This window comes from Colletotrichum fructicola, assembly GCF_000319635.2.
Source record: "Colletotrichum fructicola Nara gc5 chromosome Unknown KSG_Nara_v1_contig03, whole genome shotgun sequence".
Classification (NCBI taxonomy): domain Eukaryota; kingdom Fungi; phylum Ascomycota; class Sordariomycetes; order Glomerellales; family Glomerellaceae; genus Colletotrichum; species Colletotrichum fructicola.
The window spans coordinates 1,654,312-1,677,415 of NW_027094053.1; the positions used below are offsets into that span (position 1 = coordinate 1,654,312).

Here is a 23,104-nt window from a genome sequence, read left to right on the forward strand (position 1 = left end):
CAATCTCGTGGTGTTGATGGAATGCTAAGCCCACTCTTCAGATTGAAGGCGAAGGGCAGGAAAATCAGATTGCGGATGGATGGGGAAGAGTGCAGAGAAGAGTTGCCTGGCCACCTGCGTGGTGGATGGTTGTTCCTATAGAAACCAAAAATCATGTGGCTGGGATGCGTACAACTGAGGTGGTTGGTGGGGGGAGTATGCCAACCGGGGTCCAGCACGGGTTTCCCTGCTTCCTCTTTTTTGGATTTTGCCAGTGAGTCCCTCTCACTGGGTGCTGACCTGATATAGCATGCTTTTTTCCTGCATCCCGCTTCCTCGAGTTGCATCTGTTGCCACCATCCCCCAATGACGTCGCGAGTCAATAGACCCGCGCGTTGCCCAGCAACCGCACCACCCAATCACCACCGTCCACGAACCTTCCATTTCCGTCGTCCCGTCACAGAAACCATCCCAGCAAACGGCAAACGGCGCAACGGGCGGCGGATCCCGCTCCCGCACGGAACTAAACGTTTGAGCCCCGTCCGCGCAGTCAACTCAGACATCGTCGCTTCACACATCGCAGGCCGCCAAAAAGAGACCTACGCCCTATTCCTGTGCCGTTTCAAGTCTGTGTCACGTCCGTCAGCGCCAACTACAGCACGCTGACGGGCTCTGCAAACCCCTGCGGGCAAGCTCGGCCAACACGTTCACCCCTTCTCATTGGACCTGAAAGGCAAAAGAGATGACAGGCGCAAAACTCTGAGGCATCCCGCGAATGCTGCTCGTCGATCGGACTGCCTGGAACGGAAACTGATCGCCCTCCCTCGTGGGATGAAGGGCGTGCGTCTACGACCTGACCGGACTGGTGGGCACATCACGAGACAATTGGACGATCAGAGCGGTTACTGTTCCAACATTTCATTTCAATTGCGGCCTATATGGCTCAGCCATGCTAGGGGTATCTGTCTCGCCGCTCAAAGGGCAAGTCATCCGCAACACCTATCCGTATCCTTTTTTCCCCCAACCGGGCCACCCTTCGCGGGCCGCCACTACAAAATGGTATCCTCCAAATGATCTAGAAGCGAATCCCGATGATGGCCATGACAATTTCCCACATGCCACCCTCCCTAATTGCGCAGGAAGTGCGGACTTCCTGGATTGCCCATACAGGTTGTCTATCAACGTGTCCGACTCGTACGCCGTGCTGAAAATGCGACACACTGCTCCGCCCCGACGCGCGGTCAGGGCGAGTAGTGTCGCAGGCACGACAGCCATCACCCGGGGGTAGCCAAGAGAGGCCTCTCCTCCGCGTATGCCCAGAAAAGAAGAAAAACATTGACCCATTATCGCGTCCCAGCATACAAATTCCATACGTCCTCGAGGCTCCCTGTCTGAGCCTGCATATACATGATTCGTTCAAATGGTATAAGAAATGCAAATAGAAAGGTGGTAACAATGGGGAGACGAGCGTCAACCTCAATGCAGAGAAGAGAAGCAATCGTATCGATACAATGCAAAACGCTCGCTTCAATGAAATCGTAGGAAACTCCATCGCTTCGTCAACTTCGTCATCATCGTGGCCGCTCAAAAGAAGGGCGGCCTGGCCTGCGGAGCATAGCTGTAGTCGCTGACCTGGCTGCGGTTCCACGAGTCGGCGCGGGCACGGATGGGCAGCGGGCGTGAGTCCCTGCGGCTCGGGCGGTCGTCCGAGTAGACCGTGCTGGCCCGGTCGCTGCCGCCGTTGCGGCTCGGCTGGGTGATGTTGATTTCGCCGCCATCCTGGCACTGGATCTCGGCACCGCCAATCTTGAGAACGGCGCTGCCGGTAACCTTGATGGTGACGTCCTCGCTCTCGATAGCCGAGGACCGCGTGGTCCGCGTCGTGGCGCTCTGTCGGTACTCGCTGTCGTCGCGGCTCTCGCTGCTGCCGCTGGACCGGCTGCTCTTGCTCTGCTTGGCCTTGAGGGCAGCGGCGGTCAGAGGCGCCGTGGGGCCGCCGCTGACGCCGTTCTGGTACGCCATGGCAGCGTGCTGGGCCTCGGCCATCTTGTGCTCCGAGTAGCTGCCGAACTTTGGCTCCGGGTAGCTGTCGGCGGCGGCCATGTACGAGTGACGGCGGGTGCGGCCCGCAGGCTCAATGGAGTAGCCCTCACGGCTGTATGCGCTGGAGCGCCGACGATGGGCGCGAGGGCGGTCCACGACACCGTCGTCGTATTCGTAGTGCACGACCTGCTGGTAAAGAGAATCTTCGTCGTCAAAGGCGTCAGAGTCGTAGCTAGTGTGTGCAATCTGGCGTGGGGGCGGCATCTTGGGGGCCGGCTTCTGGCGGGGTGGACCCTTGACAGCCTGCCGGGTCGGCTGGCTTGTCTTTGGGCGCGGCGGCGGCGGCATGAGCTGTCGGGGGTCGTCTCTGGGCTGCCGGGGATCGCCCTCGGCCGGGCGGATCTTGACCGACCGCCGCCTGGGCATCTGCTCCTTCTCGTACGGGTCATGTTCGTACGAGTCCGAGATGGAGCGATGGCCCATGGCGGACGAGGGTCTCTGGAAGCGCTGGGCGAGGTGGGTCTGTCCGGGTGCCGGCTGGGGAGGCCCTGGATGATGAGGGGGTGGTGCATGGTGAGGCGGTGGGAAGTAGTCGCTTGCCGAAGACGGCGGCGCGGGGTACGGCATGCCGCCAGGCTGGGCCCATTCCTGCGGATGAGCATAGGGCATGCCCGGTGTGAAGGGGGACTGCTGGGGCATCGGCGGCAGCGGCTGCATCGGCGATGGGGCCATCGGAGAGGGGGCGTACGGCGACGGGGCGTTCTGAGCATACCAGCGCTCATTCGCCGGGGGCGGCCGGGTGCCTTGTCCGTAGTAGCTGTTGGGTCGGTTCGACATGCCTCTCGGGCGGTGTCCCTGTGCCGGCTGGATGCCATACTGCGAGGAGTCGTCTTCGAAGCGCGGCCTCCGGTACTCGTCAGGCTGTTGCGTGTGGACGACCGGGGCCGTCTTGACGCTCTTCACCGGGGGCCGGACGGCAGGCTTCTTGGGCCTCTCTTGTTCGCGGCGGTCGACAGGCCTCTGTTCGTCCTTCTTCCTTCGACGGCGCTCCTCCCCGCTCCTCTCGTTGACCCTTTCGTGTCTCTGGCGCTCATACTTGGCCGTCGTGGGGTCGTTGACGGTGTCGTCCGAGTCGGTCAGACCTGGGTCCTGGATGGATGTTCTTCTCATCTTCTTTTCCTTGGGTCGGGGTCTGGCAACGTTGGCCGTGTGCTTTTGGGGGCTGCTGGGTGCAACCGAACGGGCGTACGTCCTCTCAGCGCCCTCGAGAGCGGAGCCGGCGTCGTCTTCAGCGTCTTGTACGTAGGCAACTTTGCCTGCCATAGCGGTGGGATCAGATGGCTGGTGAATGTGTGTTTGCTCGCAGTCGAGCGACTAGTGTGTAGAGGCAAATGAGCCTCGGAGGAGGCGTGTGCAATCGTGAGTGTGTTGCGAGTTCTTGGAGAGCAATGAGTTGGTGGGAACAGCGTGCGTGGGAGCGGGAACTTTTTTGTACAGAGGGCGAGGGAGGAGGACGGTGGGGATCCGGAAGGGGATGCGACCACTATCTGATGGAGGGAGGGCCCGTATTTGTGGGTATGAGAATCGACCGGGATGGGGTGTGAAATTGGGCGTGATGCGTTCGTTGGTGTGGTGTCGAACGGAGCACTGTATTGCTGTCGAACGTCAGAAGAGGCGATGTGGTCTGTTGAAACGCACAAAAATACGGACTGGACGCTTGGGCGGGCTGGACGAGACCAGCATCTTATTACTTTTGCTTGTTGTGCACCGTTCCGTGCCATGCTACGGCTGCTGAGTGAGCGAGAGAGAGAGAGAGACAGAGCAAGAGGAATCGCTCGGAGGGAGGAGGCGTGTGCGCAGCCGAACAATTCTTTTTGAGGGGGAGAAAAATGCAGAGGCCAATCGTGGGGTCGGTGGTGCTGGCAGGGGACGTGGAGGGGCGTGTTCGCAGCAAAAAAAGGACCTGACAGCAGATGATGTCGCTGGTTGCCCGGGGTGCTCTGCCGCCGTCCAGTGTCACTCCAATGGCCGGCCAGCGTGGTCGATAGCCCGAGGGCAGGTGTGGCTGTGGTTGCGAGCTCGTCGCCGGCTTTGAAATCGGATCCCGAGGACCGTGTTTCGTGGTGACGATGCCCGCGATGTGCAGTGTACACTACGACGAGCATTGGCAGCTGGGACGGCATTCAAGCGAGGCCCAGTTGGTCTGGAGACCAGGGCAATTCGCCGTCAACCTCCCTTGCCCCGTTGTCCCAGCCCTGGCAGGATGGGATTCTTGGGCTCATGGACAGAAATGGAACGGTCCCAGATAGCGAGCTAAGCCAATAGCCTCAGCTCCACCGCGTGGGAGCAAGGAAGCTCAGCTGGCGTGCTGGCGTCGTCGTCTGGCCTCTGCTGCTGGCTGGCTGTCGTTCTCTGACGGGACCAGGGAATCCTCGACACCGCAATTGACCGCAAAGTTGGGAAACTGGGCGGCCCCTGGCTTTGGTGCTTGTGTTGGCGCCGGTGCAAATCGCCGCCGCTTCGAGTCAGCGCCAGAACGCACTCAGGCCCAACTGTGGAGAAGCTTGTCTTTCGTTTCTTCCCGTCCGCGACCGTTGCAGTGGATTCCCTGGACGGCCTGGGTGATCGGGGGCCCTGTCAGCCAGGGTTATCTTGTGCCACCAACTGTCACTGAAATCCAAACCACAGGCGCAGACGTTTTGTGCGCGCTCGTGAGTCAATTGTGTGCTGTTATCCCGAGGTTCGAGCATCGAAATCTCCAACAGCACATCCGCCTCACAGGGGGGTGAGGACATGGAGCCTGCGTCCCTTGGGCTTCGTTTTTTTGGCTGGGAGTCTCCGCGTGCGCGGGAGATCCACCTCCAGGGCCAAACCAGACGGGGGGTGCCACTCAAGATGACGGAGCATGTGTGGTGCGTTGTGCCCTTTTCGGTTGAAATTTTCAGTCTGCGTGCTGATTTCATGCCTGACCCTGCAACAGGCTTGGCCTTTGGGTATCAACAGTCAAAGATGCTGACAGACAGGAGCCGGCATCCAATCGTTTACCGCGCCTTCACCTGTTTGAAGACATCTGGCTAAATCGGGTTTTGTCGTCAACGTTTGTGTCTCGTCGACTTGTGGGCACGAAAAAAACCTCAGCGTCAGCATAGATGAATGGTGCGCGACCCAGACTGAGCACCGGTGCGAACAAACGGTTGCCTTCAGCGCTGGCAGAGTCTGCACACGATGCAGGCTCTGGAGGCCAGCACACCAGGCCGCTCCGGAGAGCCCAATCACGACGCGACCCACCCGGCCTGGAATGCAGTCTCCTGCAAACCGGGCCCGCTGCTTCGTCTCATAGGGCGGATCCGGGTCGGCAATGGGAGTCATCGGTCCATCTCCATTCTGCAGATGGCTTCGCTGTTGCCCAGCAGGGTCTGGCTCCGCGCACCACGATGTGAGATGGCATCACACTGCTGGATGCTGCGCTGCGGCCAGGGCCAGATCCATCCTTGCGCTTTGTGTAGCCGTAATGTTTCGCCCGGGCGTGTTCGAGATTTGTTGCCCGTTGGCAGGACCGCAACGGATCGGCATCGTTGCAGTTGATGCGGTGCTTTCGGACACTGCCACGGTTGCTACTGTGCGCTTCCCATTGGCCGTCATCTCCCGGTGTGGTCTCGAACAGCCACCGGCCTCCCGTCTGATTGGCGGGGCCCGATTCGGGCTCAAGAGCACACCCCGTCTGCGAATGTCTCTTGAACGTGCCGTTGGGAGAGACACTGCGGAGATGTTCAGTCTCTGCCGTACAGGACAACCAGGCCCATGGGTGAACCGGTGGATTGAGAAGATGGCGTTGCGCTCCATTCGTGTTGCACATCACTGCGCATTTCTCCCGCATGCTCCTCAACAGTGGCCCCGGCCTGTTTGCCCGCCTAGCGCGAGGACATGCCGGAACGGGAACGACTGAGGCCCTCCCGGAGCCTCTCATGGCTGCGTGGCTGTCGAATGCAAGTGGTCGTGTCGAGGGTGGAGCCCAGCCATCTGAGCACGAACGAGCCGGGGGAGGGAATCCGGAGACTCTACGTTCTCGGCCGTCGCTGTTGAGAACGCTGTCGATGTCAACGTCGACGTAAGCATGAGATCCCCAGATCTGATGCACGCCATGAGTGCATAGTCGGGCAATCGCAGGGCAATCGTAGACCTCAAGATGCACAGGGCTGTCCCTCGAGGAATGGACTCAACTGTCTAGATTTCGGGGCGGACGGATCGACGGCGATTGCTGGCTGTGGAGCGCAGGCGCGACACCACACCGGAACCACACCGCCTTTTCGGTCGAGGCATATTCCCTCGACGCCACTATCAAAAGCGTCCCGGCGCCACAGGTAACGTAGTCTGCCGGAACGGTCTCATTCTCTACTTGAGATGAATAGAGTCCGGCGCGGGAGCCTTCGGGAGGGCGCTTTTGTCAGCTCGCGACTTGTGTGGCCGCTGTCTTGAAGTTTGCAGTTTTAATATTGGCTGCGTCCAACATGCTAGTCATGCAGGAGTCTCGGAGGATCGGGCAGTCTAGATCTGCTAGGTTTGTGATACCCAGATTGCGTGGCATCGCACTCAGGCCACGCCTCCCCCGATACTGATCAAAAGCTGGCTGGCCGTAGCACGGGTTTTTCCACGTCCGCGACGACAGGCCTGTGGTCGGATAAGTAGACGTCATCGTCAAACTTGTTCGACAGCACGCCAAACGTCCTCACGGTGGCCGGGCTTGGATCTTGTACAAACAAAAAGTCGATCCTCGACGGCGTCTCGTTCGGCTCTTCAAACGAGGTGTAGGTGATTTCGTTTCCGTATCGTTTCTCCTTTGGCACTCTGGCGGACACGTCAACCATGCCCGAGTCTGGTGAGACCATGGTCTTGTATGCGTTGTCTTCTGGCGTGCTGTTGAAGTCGCCTGCAAGGAGGACTGTGGTGGGTGGCTTTCCGTTGGCGCCTTTGCTCCAGTCGCGGGCAATCTTGAGGAGGAGCTTGGCGCTCTCCTCCCGCGCCTTGACGCCGATGTGGTCAAAGTGGGTGCTCATAACAACCACTCTCGCGTCGGTCTGCTTGTCGACAAACTCGCCGACGGTGACGATGCGGTTGAGGACGGCATCCCATCCTCTGGAGGGCTTGCCCGGGGTCTTGCTCAGCCATAGTGTCTCGTTGCGCTCACACTGCCAGCGATCGACTTGGTAAAAGACGGGGGAAAACTCTCCCGCTCGCTTACCATCGTCCCGGCCGACTCCAATGTGTGCCCATCCCGGGCCGAGCCATGATTGGATCTCTTGGAGCTGGGAGTAGAGCACTTCCTGGAGGCAGATGAAGGCAGACTCGTGACCAGCTGTGATGAAGTCCAGCTGGTTGATGAGCTTGGGACCGCGAAAGCTCCACGGCTTCTCCTTTGGTGTCGGACTCTTGGTGGCGTACCGGACGTTCTGGGTGACCATCCGCAGCAACATGGAGGAGGACGCCGTGGATGGAAGCTGGACGAGCATGCTGGAATGTTTTGTTGAAAGCGAATTTGACCTAGCAAACAGTGGTATTCAATGGATCTGATGTAGTCAAAAGAACCTCTGAAGTTGGAACACGGTTGAAGCTTCGGATGGCATAAAGCAGGCATCCTCCTTCCCCAGACCGTTGAGTGGGTCACGTGGCGAATCCATGAGAGCCGGGGAGGAGTGGCCCAAGCTTCACGCCCACATTCTTCGTCCGTCCGGGGCACCGCGCAGCTGCTCCGTGCTCCCCCACCCGAAAGTATCGAGCTGAGCCACCTCCATTGCGAGAAATGACCCCTCACAGCCATTGCTACCTCTGGCTCTTATCCGGGCAGCCGGCTGATGATGCCTCCGCGTCCCAGTCTGCCTGCATCTGCTGCGTGCCAATGAGGCCGCAAACCCGGCTGCCCCTCATTTGATGGTGCAGACTACGGCGGTGCCCTCTTACGTGGGACGTAAGCAGGGATATCATCTCACTTGCGACTGGTTGCTTGTCACTAAATGCAATCAGGGAACACTTGTGTCACCCGATACTAGAGCGTGTTTGCGCGGCAGGCTGATGTCGGCGCGGAGACTCCACAGACCGGTCACGTTCGATCACGGCCCGTAGCCGAAAGTCCCACCACGGGTCGTGATTCATCTTTCCATGGGATGGCAGCGGTTCGAGTCCAAGGAGACGTTCGTCCGGCCTTGTCAAATCCAAGTCATGACGCAACATGTACACAGTCGGCAAGGCACCTGACTTGACGTCGAGACAAACTTGAGCTGCTTCGTTTCGACTAGTCGTCGTCTGTGTTGCCGTCTGGGGTTTCCACAGTTCGCATCTCGTTGTTCCCAGAGAAAAGAGCGGCCGTGTCTGACTGCATCCATCTCGCAGCGGTTCATGCACCCTGGCGATCCTCTCGCGGCTGAGAATGGCTGACTCCTTTCTTCATACGAGAACGAGGCAGCTCTGAATTGCTGCACATCCAGTGAGGCCGCGCGAGTTGACTCAAATGCGCCACCGCGAGGCGTCATGCAAGGTACGCCAGTCGCCCCGACAAGCGTGGGAGGTTGACCAAAACTTGCTCCTCGCGCAGGCTAGCGAATTCCTGTCTTGCGCATTCCTTGCTGCACTTTCCAACCCCGATCAGACGGGAGACCTAGTGCCAGTATTCGGCAGCGTCGGTTGGCTGTGGTGGGCAGAAACAGTCATCTGCCTGACTCGGCCTCCAACAGAAATGTGTAGTGGTTGCCTGCCGGCCTGTCTCAGCTTATTCATAAGCCGCGATAGTTGCACCTGACAGCACCCTCACGGACCAGCGCGAAGTAACCAAAATGCCGGATTTCTGACATTCCAACCTGAGTTGCGACAGAACACGGATGCAGATGGGCTCAGCTTACCACCACTTTTGGACGCGCAACTCCTCTTATGGCGCTGCACTGCTCTTTAGGTCGGCCGTGGCGGCTACAGAGTCACGCCCTCGCAGGCCTCCTCCACGTGGGGGTTGGCGGTGGCTGGCTGCCCCGCGATTTTGAGACCTCAGCGCCGGACCATTCACGCTGGTGACCACCTTCTCCAGGCCATACAAGGCACATCTGGGCTGGCCGACATGACTGAGCCGAATCACCAGCCAGCCGTGATCCTTGTCGGTGTGGGAGGCCCAGGTGTGGTGGGAAGCCAGGCAGGTCGGCGAGCGTCCGCCTCGTCGAGGCTGTGATGCGGCTATAAATACGAGCCGTCGCCTCGACCAGCTGTCCGTCACGTTTCACCACATCGCGTTACGTGCTGTACGCGGATTACTCTCGTCGCTTTCGTTTGGTGCCACACTTGAGCCGGCCAGGCCGGCGAGGGCTCTCAGTCGCCTATATATCAACAACGCCCAAGCGGCAACATTCACAATGCCTCACACACCAACCTCACCAAGCCGGCGGGATTCCTGGCCGCCTACCCAGGTGCGCCTGATGCCGACGACGCCCAAAGATTACCCCACCCTCGACGACATTGACGAGGATCCCCTCACCTATTTTCTCACGCCGGCGCCCGACTTGGAGGAGGACGAGGACGTCGACATGATGGATTTCGACGCCGGGATCGAGGACAGCAGCCCCCGCGAGATTGTACGCAGCGTCAGCCCTTCGAGCCTCGACGGGTTGGACAAGGCCAAGGGCCGCAAGTCGCCGCCTGTACCCGACCTGTCGGACTTGGCGACGCCAGAGGAGGACGACGAAGAAGACTACATCCGCTTTGCGCCACAAGGCTTTTGCGTCCCGTTCAGCCTGCGGGACTTCACCATCGACGGCGTCAAGTCTAAGCGGTCAAAGACGCATCCGGACGCCCTGTTGTCGCCGAGCCGGGGCCGGACATCGGTGCGTCCCGCCGGGCGGGGCCGCCAGCACAGCGTGTCTTTCCGCCACCGGCAGCAGCACGTCTGGCGCGAGCCCAGCCCGGACGTGTGGTCGATTGAGGAGGAGACGGAGGAGGAGCTGCTGAGCGAGCTGGGCAGCAGCATCGGCGCTGTCAGCGACATGGAGGAGGACGCAGACATGGGCAAAGACGTAGAGGTTGCAAAGCCAAAGAAGAAGGTCCGGTTTCTGTTGCCCTCCAAGGAGTGAGCAACACCACAGCATTACACGGCGTTAATCCATTTTGGTCATCTGCATTGGGTGGTGGCATTTTCCTTTGGTATACGTCCTCGGGCAGGGCAGGATCGCATGGATGGGAGTTTGTACAATACCCGTCATTCTGGATGGTAATCTGGCATTCCGGTATCATTTAGGTGCATAATCGACACGCCGCCGCCGGCGATAACCCTGATCTGCGTTTTCCTGTTGGTGGTGTGCTGCGAGTGATGTGAACCATGCAGAAAATGCCAGACACGGCGACGGTCTCTCCAGCGCCTGGGCGATCTCGATCCAGCCCACGCGACGCGGCCTCAACTGGGCCAACGTCTCCGAGGGCCCGCCTCGTGCAAGGGGCGCGAGGACTCGTGATGCGACGCTGATAGTGCAGCGTCTGAGACAATGTCTGGTACCGAATTGATAGTGAGGTGGAAGCTTGAAAGTCAACATTGACAAACTGGGTTATTGGACGTGCTTGCTGGGATTTCGTAGCGTATTTGTGTTGTTATCGTCAGCGCAGCGGGACAAGGTTCGGGATTGGCGGGGCACAGGATATCAAACGTGACTGGGATGCCCGCTGTTGCAGTGACGGCGAGGTCGTCTGGGAGAGGTCCGGCCGAGATGCGCATGAAGATGCGTTGTTCTGGGTGCCGTCTGGCGGCCTGCTTCTCGTCGTACGCCAAGCATGGGTGCACTCGCAGGGAATGTTGGCAGACATGTCCAGCGACGACATCAAAAGGGAAACAAAACCCCGAGATCCGATCTGTAGCGAGAGGCCGTCCTGCTGGAGTCCGAGATTGACGAGCTGAGGTGGGAAATGATGGTCGATGCGGGCTGTCAAAAGCACCCCTCCCAAGCAAGGCTAACCGCAGAGACGGAGGACGCCAAAAACAATGACAGGCCAGGCGGAGGGATCCTTGTAATGATCCCCCCCCCCTCGTCCCGAAGCCTCTCGTCTTGTTTTCGCAAAGCGCTGCACCGTCTTCCCTGGCAGCCACCGCGAGGCCTGGGCCACCGGCCGCAACGGCGGCGGCTGATTGGGCGTCGGCATGGATGTCCGTGCTTCAGGCCGTCAACTCTACTCTGCTGATAGTCTGATAGCGCCTCATCTCAAGGCAAGGAAGGTGCTGACTGCCCCACCCGCAGCGGTTTGTTTATGTCTAAGCTCCGGCGTCAACATCCACTGGTTACTCCGGCAGTGCCAGCTCAACGACGGGGTCCCATTGGGCTGGCCTGCTCGTCAGAAATCGATCTTCGTCGACCGGACTCACTGCACCACCTTCGATACATTACTCTCTCTCTCTGTCTGCCCTGTGCGTGCAATCCGGCCGCCTACACAACGGGATTGTCATCGGTCTGCCCTCTCATGCATTCTCGCTGCACATAGTGTCTTGCCTCTGGGAGCTGACTGGCTGTTGATCCGCTGCGGCCTACACTCCGGCCTACTCTTTTTTGCCCTTCGCCTACTCACCTTGACTCACCGTCACTCGTTCAGATACGCCGGTGACTGCTCTTCTTCCTACGTACTTTAATCGTCCACTTCCACTGCGCGAGACTGTCTAGCTTTGCGGCAGCATGCAGCTCACCCACGCCTGTCACTCCCACGCCATCTGAAGACGGGACGCACTTGTACGACGCTCCAATCCGCCGCGAAGCTTCTCTAACAGACGTCAGACCATGTCTCCTAAACCACCCGACGAGAAAGAAACGGCCGACGCCGATGCCTCGAGCAAGCCCTCCACCCCAAAGAACGAAAACAATGCGGCGTCAACTCCCCGCAAGGCTGCAGCGGCCGGTGCCGCCGCCGCCGCCGCTCCGACGACACCGAAGAGCGCCCCGGCCCGCCCCCGCGCCAACACGACGAAGAAGCCGCCAGAGCCGCCGACACTTCTCGCCGACTTTCTCAGAGGGCGCCCGTCGCCGCAGAGGCTCGCGGCCGAGCGCAAGCGCAGGATGAGTCTGGACGCCGTCAAGGCCGAGATGCGAGCGGAGATGCGTCAGGCGGCCGTGGCAAAGGTACAACAGCCCGGCGGCGTCAGGGACCGGGTGAACAAATGGCAAAAGGCGAACGCCGCCGCCATGGCATCAGGCGACCCCATGGCCACCCCGAGCGAGCCCACAGAGATTGCCTTCCCGAGCGAGACCGAGAGCGTCACGGAGGAGGATCGCGTGCGAATCAAGCTGCGGCAGAAGCGACGGTCAGCGCCCAAGATTGAGGTCCACAACGACGCAGCCGAAGAAAAGGAGGAGAGCGTGGAGGACCTCCCCAGCGGAGCAAAGGCACCCCCCAAGAAACGGGTGGTCAGCGACGACCATTGGATGGCCAAGAAGAACAAGAAAAGCCCGCAACCCAAGAAAGACGCGAGCCCAAGCCCGATACCAAAGGATTTCGTGCAAAAAACACCAATACAGGCACCGGTCGCCAGAAAGATTCAGGACTGGGCCATGAAGGTCGAGCTGCCGGATCCGCCGTCGGTCAAACACAGGGCGTCCAAGTCGACGGGCTCGTTGGACGGCGGCAAGATTCAGGAAAGACTTCGAGAGCTTCAGGAGAGGCAGGCGACGCCCAAGAAGCCAAAGGCAGACACCGACGGGATCCGGGTTACGCCAATACGGAAGAAGCTGGAAGATGACGGCATCCGGGTCAGACCGCTCAAGACGCCATCGGAGGGGTCAGGGGCGCAGACGCCAAAGCCCACAAAGTCGAGAGATCGCAGCCGCGGGGCGAGCTCGCGGAATGGCTCGGATCACATCGTGGTGGTTGAAGAGGATGACGAAACGGATATGATCCAGGTAATCGAGGAGCTTGAAAGTCACCTTCGGACGCCGACAAGGAAACCGTCAAAGTCGAGAAAGACCAGCCACAAGAAGAAGCCGCCGCCAGCGTCCGAAAAGTCGTGGGTCAGCACCTCAGACTCTGCAATCAAGCCGGGCCAGGACGAGTCGGATCTTGCGCCGACGTCGGTCACGAGCGCACCGGGCGCGAAGCCGCTCGAGGATATCCCCTTTGGTTTCTCTGCGTTCAGCGAGCTGGACCTCCCGCTGGAGCGCGGCAAGACGAGGAAGAAGGCGCAGCGCAACAACAGCTTCAAGGCGGCAGACGTGCTGAAGAAGGTGGTCAACGAGGGCAAGAAGATTCTGCACGACGCCGTCGAGCCCCCAAAACAGCCCGTCGCGAACCAGCCACCGAGTATCGAGAAGTGGCTCAACGGGACGGTCGACCCGTTTGTGGACCAGCCCAAGGAGGAGCCCAAAAAAGCGTCCGAGAAGAAGCCTGAAGAGCATCCCGAAAGTCGCAAACGGTCGGCCGAGCCGAAGAGGAGGTCATCGGCCCAGACCAAGACTGAGCTCTCCGAGGCGACCGACCTTACCCAGACGACACAGACGACCGACACCACGCAGACGACGGAGACGACGCAGGCAACAGACTCCACACAGACGTATACAGAACTATCTACCGAACTATCGACCGATCTATCAACCGACCTCTCCACCGACCTGTCGACAGACTTGACTGCGTCGACGGAGAATGACGAGAACGTGGCCCCCACGGAGGGAAAGACGAAGGACAGCAAGCTCAAGGCGACGCCGACATCTGCAGGGCTGCGGAGGAGGGTCGCCACAAGGGGATCGATTTCACCCGTCAAGTCGGTGAAGAAGCCGTTCCGTGAGATTCTGAAGGAAGCATTCAGGGGAGAGTCGAGCGGCCACCAGACTCCCCCAACCAAGTACATTAGCGAGGAGGAGAGACCCCAAGCCCAGGAGGAGCCCGACGATTACGACGACGAGGAGGATGACTGGAGAACCCAACGCCGACGCTCCTCTGGCTCAGGCCGATCATACAGCGAACGCACGTACTCGGACGAGTCTTCGTACCGGGAGGACAGGTCGCCCACGCCACGACGGAAGCCGCCAACGACTGGCGTGCACGAATTGTCCACCATCCTCGGCTCTGCGGACACGTACAGCAACTACGAATCCGACATGACCTCCCAACTATCAGAAACCACCGTCACGCAGGGCACCGCGACAGACCTCACGCGGAGGCGGAGCAGCAGGTCAGGTCTCAAGAGGAGACTCACAAAGCATTCCGATCTCGTGTCGGTCCTGTCTCTGCCTGACGATAGCCAAGTGCCCGGCAGCTACAAGAGCGTCAGGTCGCGGCCGAGCGTCAGGAAAGCCGCCAACCGCCAGAACACAGTCACCAACAACGATCTGCTAAAGGAGTTCATCGACGACGAGAACTTGTACCAGAGGGAGCTCAAGACGCTGGTGGACGGTGTGATTCCCGTCCTGCTCTCGACCGTCCTCAACGACTCGGGCAGCACCGTCGGCCTCTTTGGCCCGGGATCGCCCAGCCGCAAGGCGAATAACATGTCAAAGTCGGTCGTCAACATGGGTGTCGCTTTGGAGAAGCTCAAAACCGCCCACAAGCGGGCGTCCCACACGGACATCAACCGCCTGATCTCGTGGCTGCAGGCAACCTCGCCCATCTACGACAGCTACCTGGACTCGTGGCGACTGGGCTTCCAGGATTTGATCGTCAACCTGGCCCCCGCCGCCGACCGCCTCGACGACGAGGATTCTCTCATCAACGCGCTCCCGCGCAACGCCGACGGCGACGTCGTTAATGAAGACGGAGAACGAGTCGACGTTGCGCACCTGCTGAAGCGCCCCCTTCTTCGCGTGCGGACTTTGGCGAAGTTGACAAAGGTATGACCGCCGATGCGTTAACGAACGAAGCTAACCGCAGCAGGGCCTCCACGCCGCCTTCGGCTCGTATGACACTCTCGCGCTGGTGGGCGACTATGACGCGCTGCAAGACAAGGCCCGCCGCCGGCACAAGGAAGAGTCGGCCCGCCTGGCGGACGAGGATGCCATCAACACGGACACGACTAGGATCCGCGACCTCCGCACACTCGCACCCATGGAGTCAATCAAGATCGATCCCAAGCGGCAAGTCAACGCCAAGGACCTCTTCTCCCTCAGCCTGACGCACTCCAACGGCCAGCGACTCGAGTGCCAGGTTGAGCTCGTCCACCGCGATCTCCCGGGTGCCCACAACGACAAGGGCGACCTCCTCATCCGCGAGACCGGGTCGGGCCGCCGCACGTGGCTCCTCTTCCCCCCGATGCCCATGACGGTGATCTCTGCGCGTCGGGGCGACGCACGATTCGAGCTCGTCTTGATGGTCCAGGGCACCCACAACGGCAGGCAGTGGTACGAGCTGCTCAGTCTCGTCACCGACAACGACGACCAGGTGGCGGACTGGCTCGGCATCGTCGGAACCACGCCCGTGCCGCCAAAGGAGCGCCTCCCTGCTGTGGAAGAAGTCCCAGAGTCCCCAACCCGGATGGACGTGCCAGTTGGTGGCCAGCTGTACGGTCGTGACTCCCCCGAGCCTCTTACGCCGAAACGGACAACTCCCAGCCGCTACCACAACCGCAGCACGCCCCCGCGCAGCCCGTCCCCCGAGCGAACGCCGACCCAAGAGTCTTACGAGGACCACAGGCAGAGGGCGCCCAACAGCACCCCCTATCGCGAAGACGGCGCGCCGCCGCCCCCGATCCATCGCTCGCTCAGCCCCAAGTCGCAGCAGCTGCTGCCCCCGGTCGACCTCCAGACTCCTCGCATGAAGCGACGCGGCTCGTCGCCCCTGAAGCACGAGTATCTGCCGTCGGAAGAGTCGTCCGACACGGCTGATTCATTCACCGAGACGTCCGAAAGCGAGACGGAATCAGACTGGGAGTCGTCCGAGGACGAGTTCGACGACGACATTCCCGAGACCGAGATCGGCTTCAGCATTAGAGAGCCCGAGCCAGAGCCGTACCGGGAGGTTGAGCGTGAGCGTCCGGCGCACAAGCCTTACCATCTGGACAGAGAGCCCGAGCCGTACGAGGAGGCTGAGGAGGAGCCATACCAAGAGCCCGAGTCGGAATTGGGGCCGCTCCCTCGCACGTTCAACGACAACTTTGCCCAAGAGTCCATGGTCTCCTCCGTGTGCAGCCTCACGCCGTCCAACTCCGCCTCCCAGGCCGGCCTCCACGGCCGCAAGACGTCCGAAAGCTACTCCAAGTACATTGCGTCCATCTCGTACTGGAACGAAAAGAAGGGCCAGTGGAGGGACATCTCCGTCGAGCCGTGCTCCATCCAGGTCGCGGCCGGCGTCATCGAGGCCTTCTGCCTGGTCATCAGCCCCGGCGGCAACCCCGACCTGCCTCTCCTCTCGCTCGAGCTCACCCCCCTCGTGCTCCTCCGCCAGTCCACCGTCGTCGATCTCGAGATTCGCTCGGCTGTCAAGGACAACTGCAAGAACAAGAGCATCGGCGGCGGCAACTTCCGCTTCCGCTGCCCGTCCAGCACGGAATGCTTCAACCTGTACATGGCCGTCCACCACGCGCGCCTCAACAACCAGAAGTTCATCCAGCTCGAGAACGAGGCGCGCTACAAGTCGTTTGGCGAGCGGCCGTCCGAGGAAAGCGAAGACACGAGCAGCCGCCGCCGCAGCTGGTTCGGACGAAAGAACAGCTACCGCGCGTCGACCCGCGCCCCGTCCCAGTCCCAAGACGGCAGCACGCCCTCCTCGAGCCTCTCAGCCTCCAGCTTCCTCAAACGCCTCACCGGCACCGGCACGTTCAACATTGCCAGGTCGTCCATCGACAAGCAGCACCCCTTTTCCGGCAACAACAGCCTCTACACGTCCGACTCCTCCTCGTACGGCTACCCCCGCTCGCCGTCCATCAGCATGTACTCGTCCTCCGGCCGCAGCCCCCCGTCGTCCGACAACATGAAAATCCGCCTGCACCTGCTCGTCACCTCGACCAAGTGGGAGGACTACGGCAACTGCATCCTGCAGGTCCGCCGGCCGCCGCCCGGCTGGCACCAGGACCTCCGCGCCAACCACGGCCTCGAGAAGCGCGTCACCGTCACGACGATGCCCAAGAAGGACAAGCCCCGCATCGTGCTCGACGCCGTCCTTGGCAGCGGCTGCTTCACCCCCATGGGCAGCAGAGGCATCGTGTGCGGCATCTGGGAGGAGCTCCGCGACGAGCGCGGCGAGATCGGCGTCGCCCCAAAGACCGGCGGCGCCTCCGGCTCCGTGAAGAAGTGGTGCTTCCAGTGCGCCAGCGTGTCGGAAGCCTCGTGGGTGCTCAGGCTCGTCCACCAGGAGGTGGAGCTGCGAGACTAAATTCTTTCTGTTTTTTTCTCTCTACTTTTTGTGATTCCCCACGAGCCGCACCGGCTCCGTTTTTTGCATGCCGGGCTACGGCCTGGCTTTTGGGTGGCATAGCGTTATGGTGTTGGGACCATGGGAGGGGGAATATACAAGGGTCATGATACCGAAGTCCATTTGTGTTCAATAGTGTATAGAAATTCGATTTGCCGTTATTTGAGAGAACGGTCGCCCGTTCAGCGCAGGCCTTGTATTGTCGAAAGGTGTAGTGCTTCTCAACAAGGAACTTGGCGCAGTGGGTTAACCCACAACTACTTGCAGATGAGACTCATCGACCGACGCAGAGTGTGCCAGTTCGAGCGCCCAGGATGGCAGACTGCCAGTTATGGTAACTTACTTACCTGGGTGAGTTCGACTAACGAGTGTAGCCCTTAGCAACTCAGTGCTCTAATTTTTGCTCCCATATGCTTTGACTTTGTTTAATATACTGAGGGTGGATGCATTAGTTGCTCTACGTTAAATATTTATATCGTTCTAGTAGCGATCTAATTATTTGCTATATATGTAAGCTGCCTACTAGTAGACCTTTAAGTGCTTTTAGATTTAAGATAATAGTAAGATGAGCAGAGATAATAGTAATGAAAATAAAGGTAGAGATGAAGATAATGAAGATGGTGAGGATGAAGGCGAGGAGGACGAGGGAGGATAGGGACGATATAGACTGATAAAGATAACAATAATCGAGATCAAGAAAGAGACGACCGACGACGATAAAGATCAAGATAATAACGACCAAGACGATAAATAAAGACAGAGACGACATCAGGAGAGGCGGCTTTACATAAGCCGGCACCTCGTCTATTTATTTTACGCTCCGCCTCGCCAGACTCACCTTGAACCTTTCCTTCACCACCCCACATCCACAAAAAAATCAACATGGATTCAGAAGTCAGAGAGACCCTAAAAAAGGCTGAGAAGTCTCTACAGGGTCTTCTGGCCTTGCCAGACAAGTCTGGAGTTGATCTACAAACCAAAGTCCACGCATTATCGACATGGATCACTCACCTGCAGACAGTGGTCGAAACCCTGCAAAAGGCTGGCACCGAAAGCGAACGCTTGGAGGCCACGACCAAAAAGTCTATGCAAGAGACGGTCCAGCCGATCGCAGACGACCAGCGCTTCATCAAGGAGTGGACGGAAGCGATCGACAAGTAGCTGCCCAAGCTCCAGCGCCTCAAGGATCTCTCTACGCAGAAATCCTTGGACACTTTGCATAGTCAGGCAAAGGATCTGAAGAAAGCCTTGGACACGCTAGGTGAGAACGCGAAGGGATTCTCTACGCAGAAATCCATCGACACTTTGCATGATCAGGCGAAGGAGCTAAAGAAAGCCTTGGAAAATGTACAGGAGCAGGCGAAGGGTCTCTCCACGCAGAAATCCTCGGAAACGTCCCGTGGAAAGGTAAAAGACTCGTTCACTAGTGTGCAGAAGGAAGTGAGCGAGGGCTTCACCGACACCAAGGATGCCCTCACTTCGATCAACGAGAAGCTGGCGACCCCCGCAGACTCTGCCACAATCGGGGCGAGCGTGGACACCCTGAAGACACTCCTGACGGGCATCAGCGACCACGTGAACGGCGAGAAGGGTCTCGAAGCCATCGTCAAGCACATTGAGGATCTCGCCGACAAGCTGGACACTGCCAGACGGCTGGACGAGGGGCCAACGGGCTTCAAGAGCGTCTCGGATGCGGTTGCGTCGCTCAAGAAGTCTGTCGACGATCTCTCGGGTCTCGCCAAAGGAAGGCATGGTCTCGAAGAGATGTATGTCACAGTGAACCGCCTGGAAGAGGCCATCAAACTGCGCACGCACAGCGAGGAGACCGTGAGACTTGCGACGAACGCGCAAGCGGCGACGGGAGCGGAGTTGGGTCAGATGCGCCTCGCGAATGATAGCTTGAATCAGCAATTGAAGGCGTTCCGCGAGCGCGAGCAGAACCTCGAAGCCCGCGAGCAGGATATCGACAGCCTCAACATTGACGTGGCCACCTTGGGGTCGGAGAACGATGGCTTGAAGCGCCGAATCGACCAGCTTTCAAAGGAGATTGGGTCTCACGACGCGGAGCTCAAGGCGAAGGCGGAAACGCAAATCAAGTTGAACGACCAGCTAAACAAGCTTGTAGACAGCTTTGACACTCTGTGCATTCGGTCAACCTTGGTCACGGAGTACCGCCAAGCCAGAGACGCCGCCAATGCCCAACTGGAAACTGACCGCACCTACTGGGAAGGCGAGTTGAGAAAGGAGCGCTCGCTCCGGGACGCCGCACAAACGCGCGCTGCACAGGTCGAATCCGAAAAGCAGAGCGCCGTCGAGACAGCCGAAAACAAAGTCTCGACATTGCAGTCACGCCTCGGCCCGTTGGAACAGTTCAAACAGAAAGCGATCGAGCACGCTGCTGCGGCGGACGCAGCTGCCCACGAGCGGCGCCAGCGCATCCAGCAATTGGAGCAAGAGGCCAATGGTTTGCAGACTCGCAATGGTGAGCTCACAAGCACGCTCACCGAGCGAGAGACCGAGATTGCCAAGCTGCGGAGTATCATAGGGCAAGCAACGACCGAGCGCCTGACGACCAACGAGGAGCTATCAAGACTCCAAGGGGTCGAGATCAGTCTAAGACAGGAGGTTAGCGCTCACGAGGGAACCATCTCAGAGCGCAACGAGCAGGTGAAGGATCTCAAAACCGATAAGACTAACCTGGTCAAGTATGCGACAGAGCTCAAGTCGGACAAGGACACACTGACCCAGGCTAACATCAAGCTCGAAACCGACAAGGACAAGCTCAAGGGCGAGGTTGCAGGGCTCAAGCAACAGCTAACCAAGTCGGAGGGTTTTGCCGCGCAGTTCAAAGCCGACAAGGACAGGCTCGAGGGCGATATCAAGGAGCTCAAGCAGCAGCTAGCCAAATCAGAGAGTCTTGCTGCGCAGCTCAGGCAGCAGCTAACCGAGTCAGAGAAGTCTGCCATGCAGCTCAAAGCCGACAAGGAAAGGCTCGAGGGCGAGGTTGCGGGGCTCAAAAAGAAAGGTTCCGAAATGCAAACAGAAATTGATAACCTGTAGCAGGAAACCCAGGAACGCGCCGCCCGCATCTCAACGCTCGAGGCGACTACGGCCAAGCTCGAGGCAGAGGAGAAGCGAACCGCTCTTTTGAACGAGCTCAACGCGGAACTCAGAGCGGCCAAAGCAAAGCTCGAGGGCGAAGCGGAGACGCGGAAGCAGGAGCTGGCCCAGCTCAAGCAGGACAAGTCTGCACTCGAAGGCGACGCAGCGGCTTTCGCGGAGGAAAAGAAGGGCCTGGAGAGGGAGGTCGAGGACCTCACCGCTGACAGAGACGACCTCCAGGATGAGGTGGATGCCATGCAGCTAGAACAGACCCACGAGTCTGGTCAATCCCCTGAAGAGCTGTTCAACACTCTGATTGCAATAGTCGAAGGCGTCAAGTCGCAGGTGGATCTCATCGCAAGGGCCCACGCGTCCCAGGGCGACAGCGCAGCCTCTGATCCCCGCAAGAGGCAGCGTGTGAGTTCGGATCCCGAGCAGCTTGCCACGGATTGGACCAAGGCCTCAAGCAAGGTCAGCGAGCGCCTGGCCTCTTTCAGCATCTTTGACGACGGACGGCACGACAACGCGGACGAGATCGTGGAATCTCTCGCATTCATTGCCGGAGACGACGAGAAGTGGGCGCGCTTCGCGCAGTTCGTCGAGCTCGCAAAGCACAACGAGGCTTACTGCGTGTACCAGATGATCGACGATAACGACTGCCAGCAGCCAGACCTCCTCGTGAGAGGGGTCCACAAGTGCACTTATCACTCGGCTCATGGTGGATATTGCTACAGGGCAAAGTGTGTCATGAGGAATGACGTGAAGGAGTTTATCATTGGGAAGAAGAGGCCAGCGCTGCGTGTATAACGCCAACGAGCGTGGTTTAGAATGTGTAGATAAGGTTCTAAATTGACTGTCTACAACTACTTGGGTCTCCACGTGAATGTCTCGACTTTACAAGTAACGTCCTTTTACACTTACCCGAATGTTGCCGTAGCCACCAATGTAGGCGTCGATGTATTAGTCGCCATTGTCGTCATCTAGAGAGTTGTCATCAAACGGCCTCTTGCAGTGTGAGCAGACAATTCGCTGTGCCGGTGCATGAAATACATCCACTGTGTCTGCCACGATCTTGGATGCCATTGCGCTCGTCACTCGCTCCTGCTCTTCGTCAAGCGCTTTGTGTCGCATTTCACTTTTATTTTTCACCTCAACAACTCACCACCCAGGCAAGGCGCAACACCAACCAGCGCCATGTCTACAGCAACGGGCGCGGGCCAGCGGCCCAGCCTGTACGACCAACTAAAACTCAATATGAAGACAACAAGTTTGTTTGACATGGTCAAGAATTTTGCCCAAATGAAGAGGGAAATGTCTAAGATCACCTCGGGAATGGACGACCTGGCCAGGGCTCAAGGCTTCTGCCGATGATCGACAGCCAGCCCGACCTCACGGGAGAGGAGACCGCCAAGCAGCATTGCGCTCTCGTGGAGACTCTACGAAGTTCCAGCACTCGACACCGCGAGTTGAGAGAGGCAGTCGAGAAGAGGGGGGCTGGTCCAATCCGCGTTGTGGTAGTTGCCCAACTGGCGGATCATGTCGTGCAGAGGCCATGGCATATTCGCGCTGATCAGGTCGTTGACCAGGTCTGGGAAGCACAGAGGCAGCTCGTCAAGCGAGTCGTCGCGCTCAAGAGCTGTCAGCATGCTCTCTCTGAGAGGATCCATTAAGGGCGTCGAAGCTTGGGACCCGGAGCGGCTGGCTCAGCACGCCATCTGCGGCAACTGCGGTCATACAGGCCACTTGCTTGTGGATTGTGCGTTCCCTGACGACAGCGGCTTCATCAGCGGCTGTCCCGTGTGCAACACGAAGCTGCACAACGCCAACGACTGTCTCCGTGTGCAACCTCTCAGCCCGCGAGACTTGGTCTCTTTCATCATCGTCCGCCGGGGAAACAAGCCGCCTCTGCGATGTCGGGATCCGTGGGTGCGCATCTTGAGACGGGCGATCGATGGTCGAGGGCCCGCTGCCTTGGACGATCGCGTTCACGAGGGACATGATCAAGGGTACTGAGAGGGATAAGGTCTGGCTCGAGCATCACTATTTCGCCGGCGACTATCAGACCCTGCCCGAAGACAGCACGACCGGCTCAGACATCGACGGCGCAGCCGCAAACGACGACCTTCTATCTCAGTGCCACAAGCTGAACAAGGACATTGACTAAGGAGGGTGGGCAAAGCAGAAAGCCTGTCGACGACAGGCTCATTTCAAGGTCGGGGTGTTTCGGCAGAGGTTAGCCTTGACAAGGCTGTCATAGATATCTGAATTAGAAATTCAATGCTGTCATCCGCGTGTATTGCTCAATAAATCATGTGTTGTGCTGCTTTTCCACTTGTTACTGAGTGGGCTTAAAGCTTCCACTTCATGAGAGACGTGCAGAATTCGTAGTCTTGAAGCGTAGTACCTGACCATTTCCATGGCTGGCTGGCAGTGAGTTCTGCTGTCCCGTTTGCCCAACACCTGCGTGTAGCCCCTTATAGGTTGCGTAGTTGCCTAGCTTTTCAACAATCCGGAATCTGGCCCAGTGGGTTAGCCCATCGCTTGGAACCAGATGAGACTCATCGCTAAGTGTCGATAGCGCGCCAGTTCGAATGCAGACTGCAATTCTTTTTTTGTTTCTTTCTCTCTTTTGAATCTTTATTTT

General features: G+C 59.0%; 5 protein-coding genes across 5 annotated transcripts; 3 read left to right on the forward strand and 2 right to left on the reverse strand.

Moving 5' to 3' along the window:
- Window positions 1-1,563: 1,563 nt before the first annotated feature.
- On the reverse strand, window positions 1,564-3,345 carry CGGC5_v005244 (uncharacterized protein; the record flags this gene model as incomplete). Its single annotated transcript, XM_032033748.1, has 1 exon — window positions 1,564-3,345. One exon carries the CDS (start codon window positions 3,343-3,345, stop codon window positions 1,564-1,566), a length of 1,782 nt encoding a protein of 593 aa, XP_031893113.1.
- A 3,293-nt stretch (window positions 3,346-6,638) lies between these two features.
- On the reverse strand, window positions 6,639-7,529 carry CGGC5_v005245 (uncharacterized protein; the record flags this gene model as incomplete). The annotated part of the gene is made up of 1 exon (XM_032033759.1): window positions 6,639-7,529. The coding sequence occupies one exon, from the start codon at window positions 7,527-7,529 to the stop codon at window positions 6,639-6,641; it is 891 nt and encodes a 296-aa protein (XP_031893117.1).
- A 1,881-nt stretch (window positions 7,530-9,410) lies between these two features.
- CGGC5_v005246 (uncharacterized protein) lies at window positions 9,411-10,124 on the forward strand (the record flags this gene model as incomplete). The annotated part of the gene is made up of 1 exon (XM_032033770.1): window positions 9,411-10,124. One exon carries the CDS (start codon window positions 9,411-9,413, stop codon window positions 10,122-10,124), a length of 714 nt encoding a protein of 237 aa, XP_031893116.1.
- Window positions 10,125-18,240: 8,116 nt separating this feature from the next.
- On the forward strand, window positions 18,241-21,267 carry Lama2-1 (Laminin subunit alpha-2; the record flags this gene model as incomplete). Its single annotated transcript, XM_066151419.1, has 3 exons — window positions 18,241-18,515; window positions 18,582-20,361; window positions 20,419-21,267. 3 exons carry the CDS (start codon window positions 18,241-18,243, stop codon window positions 21,265-21,267), a joined length of 2,904 nt encoding a protein of 967 aa, XP_066009031.1.
- Window positions 21,268-22,104: 837 nt separating this feature from the next.
- On the forward strand, window positions 22,105-22,624 carry CGGC5_v005248 (uncharacterized protein; the record flags this gene model as incomplete). The annotated part of the gene is made up of 2 exons (XM_032033804.1): window positions 22,105-22,386; window positions 22,466-22,624. The coding sequence occupies 2 exons, from the start codon at window positions 22,105-22,107 to the stop codon at window positions 22,622-22,624; spliced, it is 441 nt and encodes a 146-aa protein (XP_031893469.1).
- Between the last annotated feature and the right edge of the window lie 480 nt (window positions 22,625-23,104).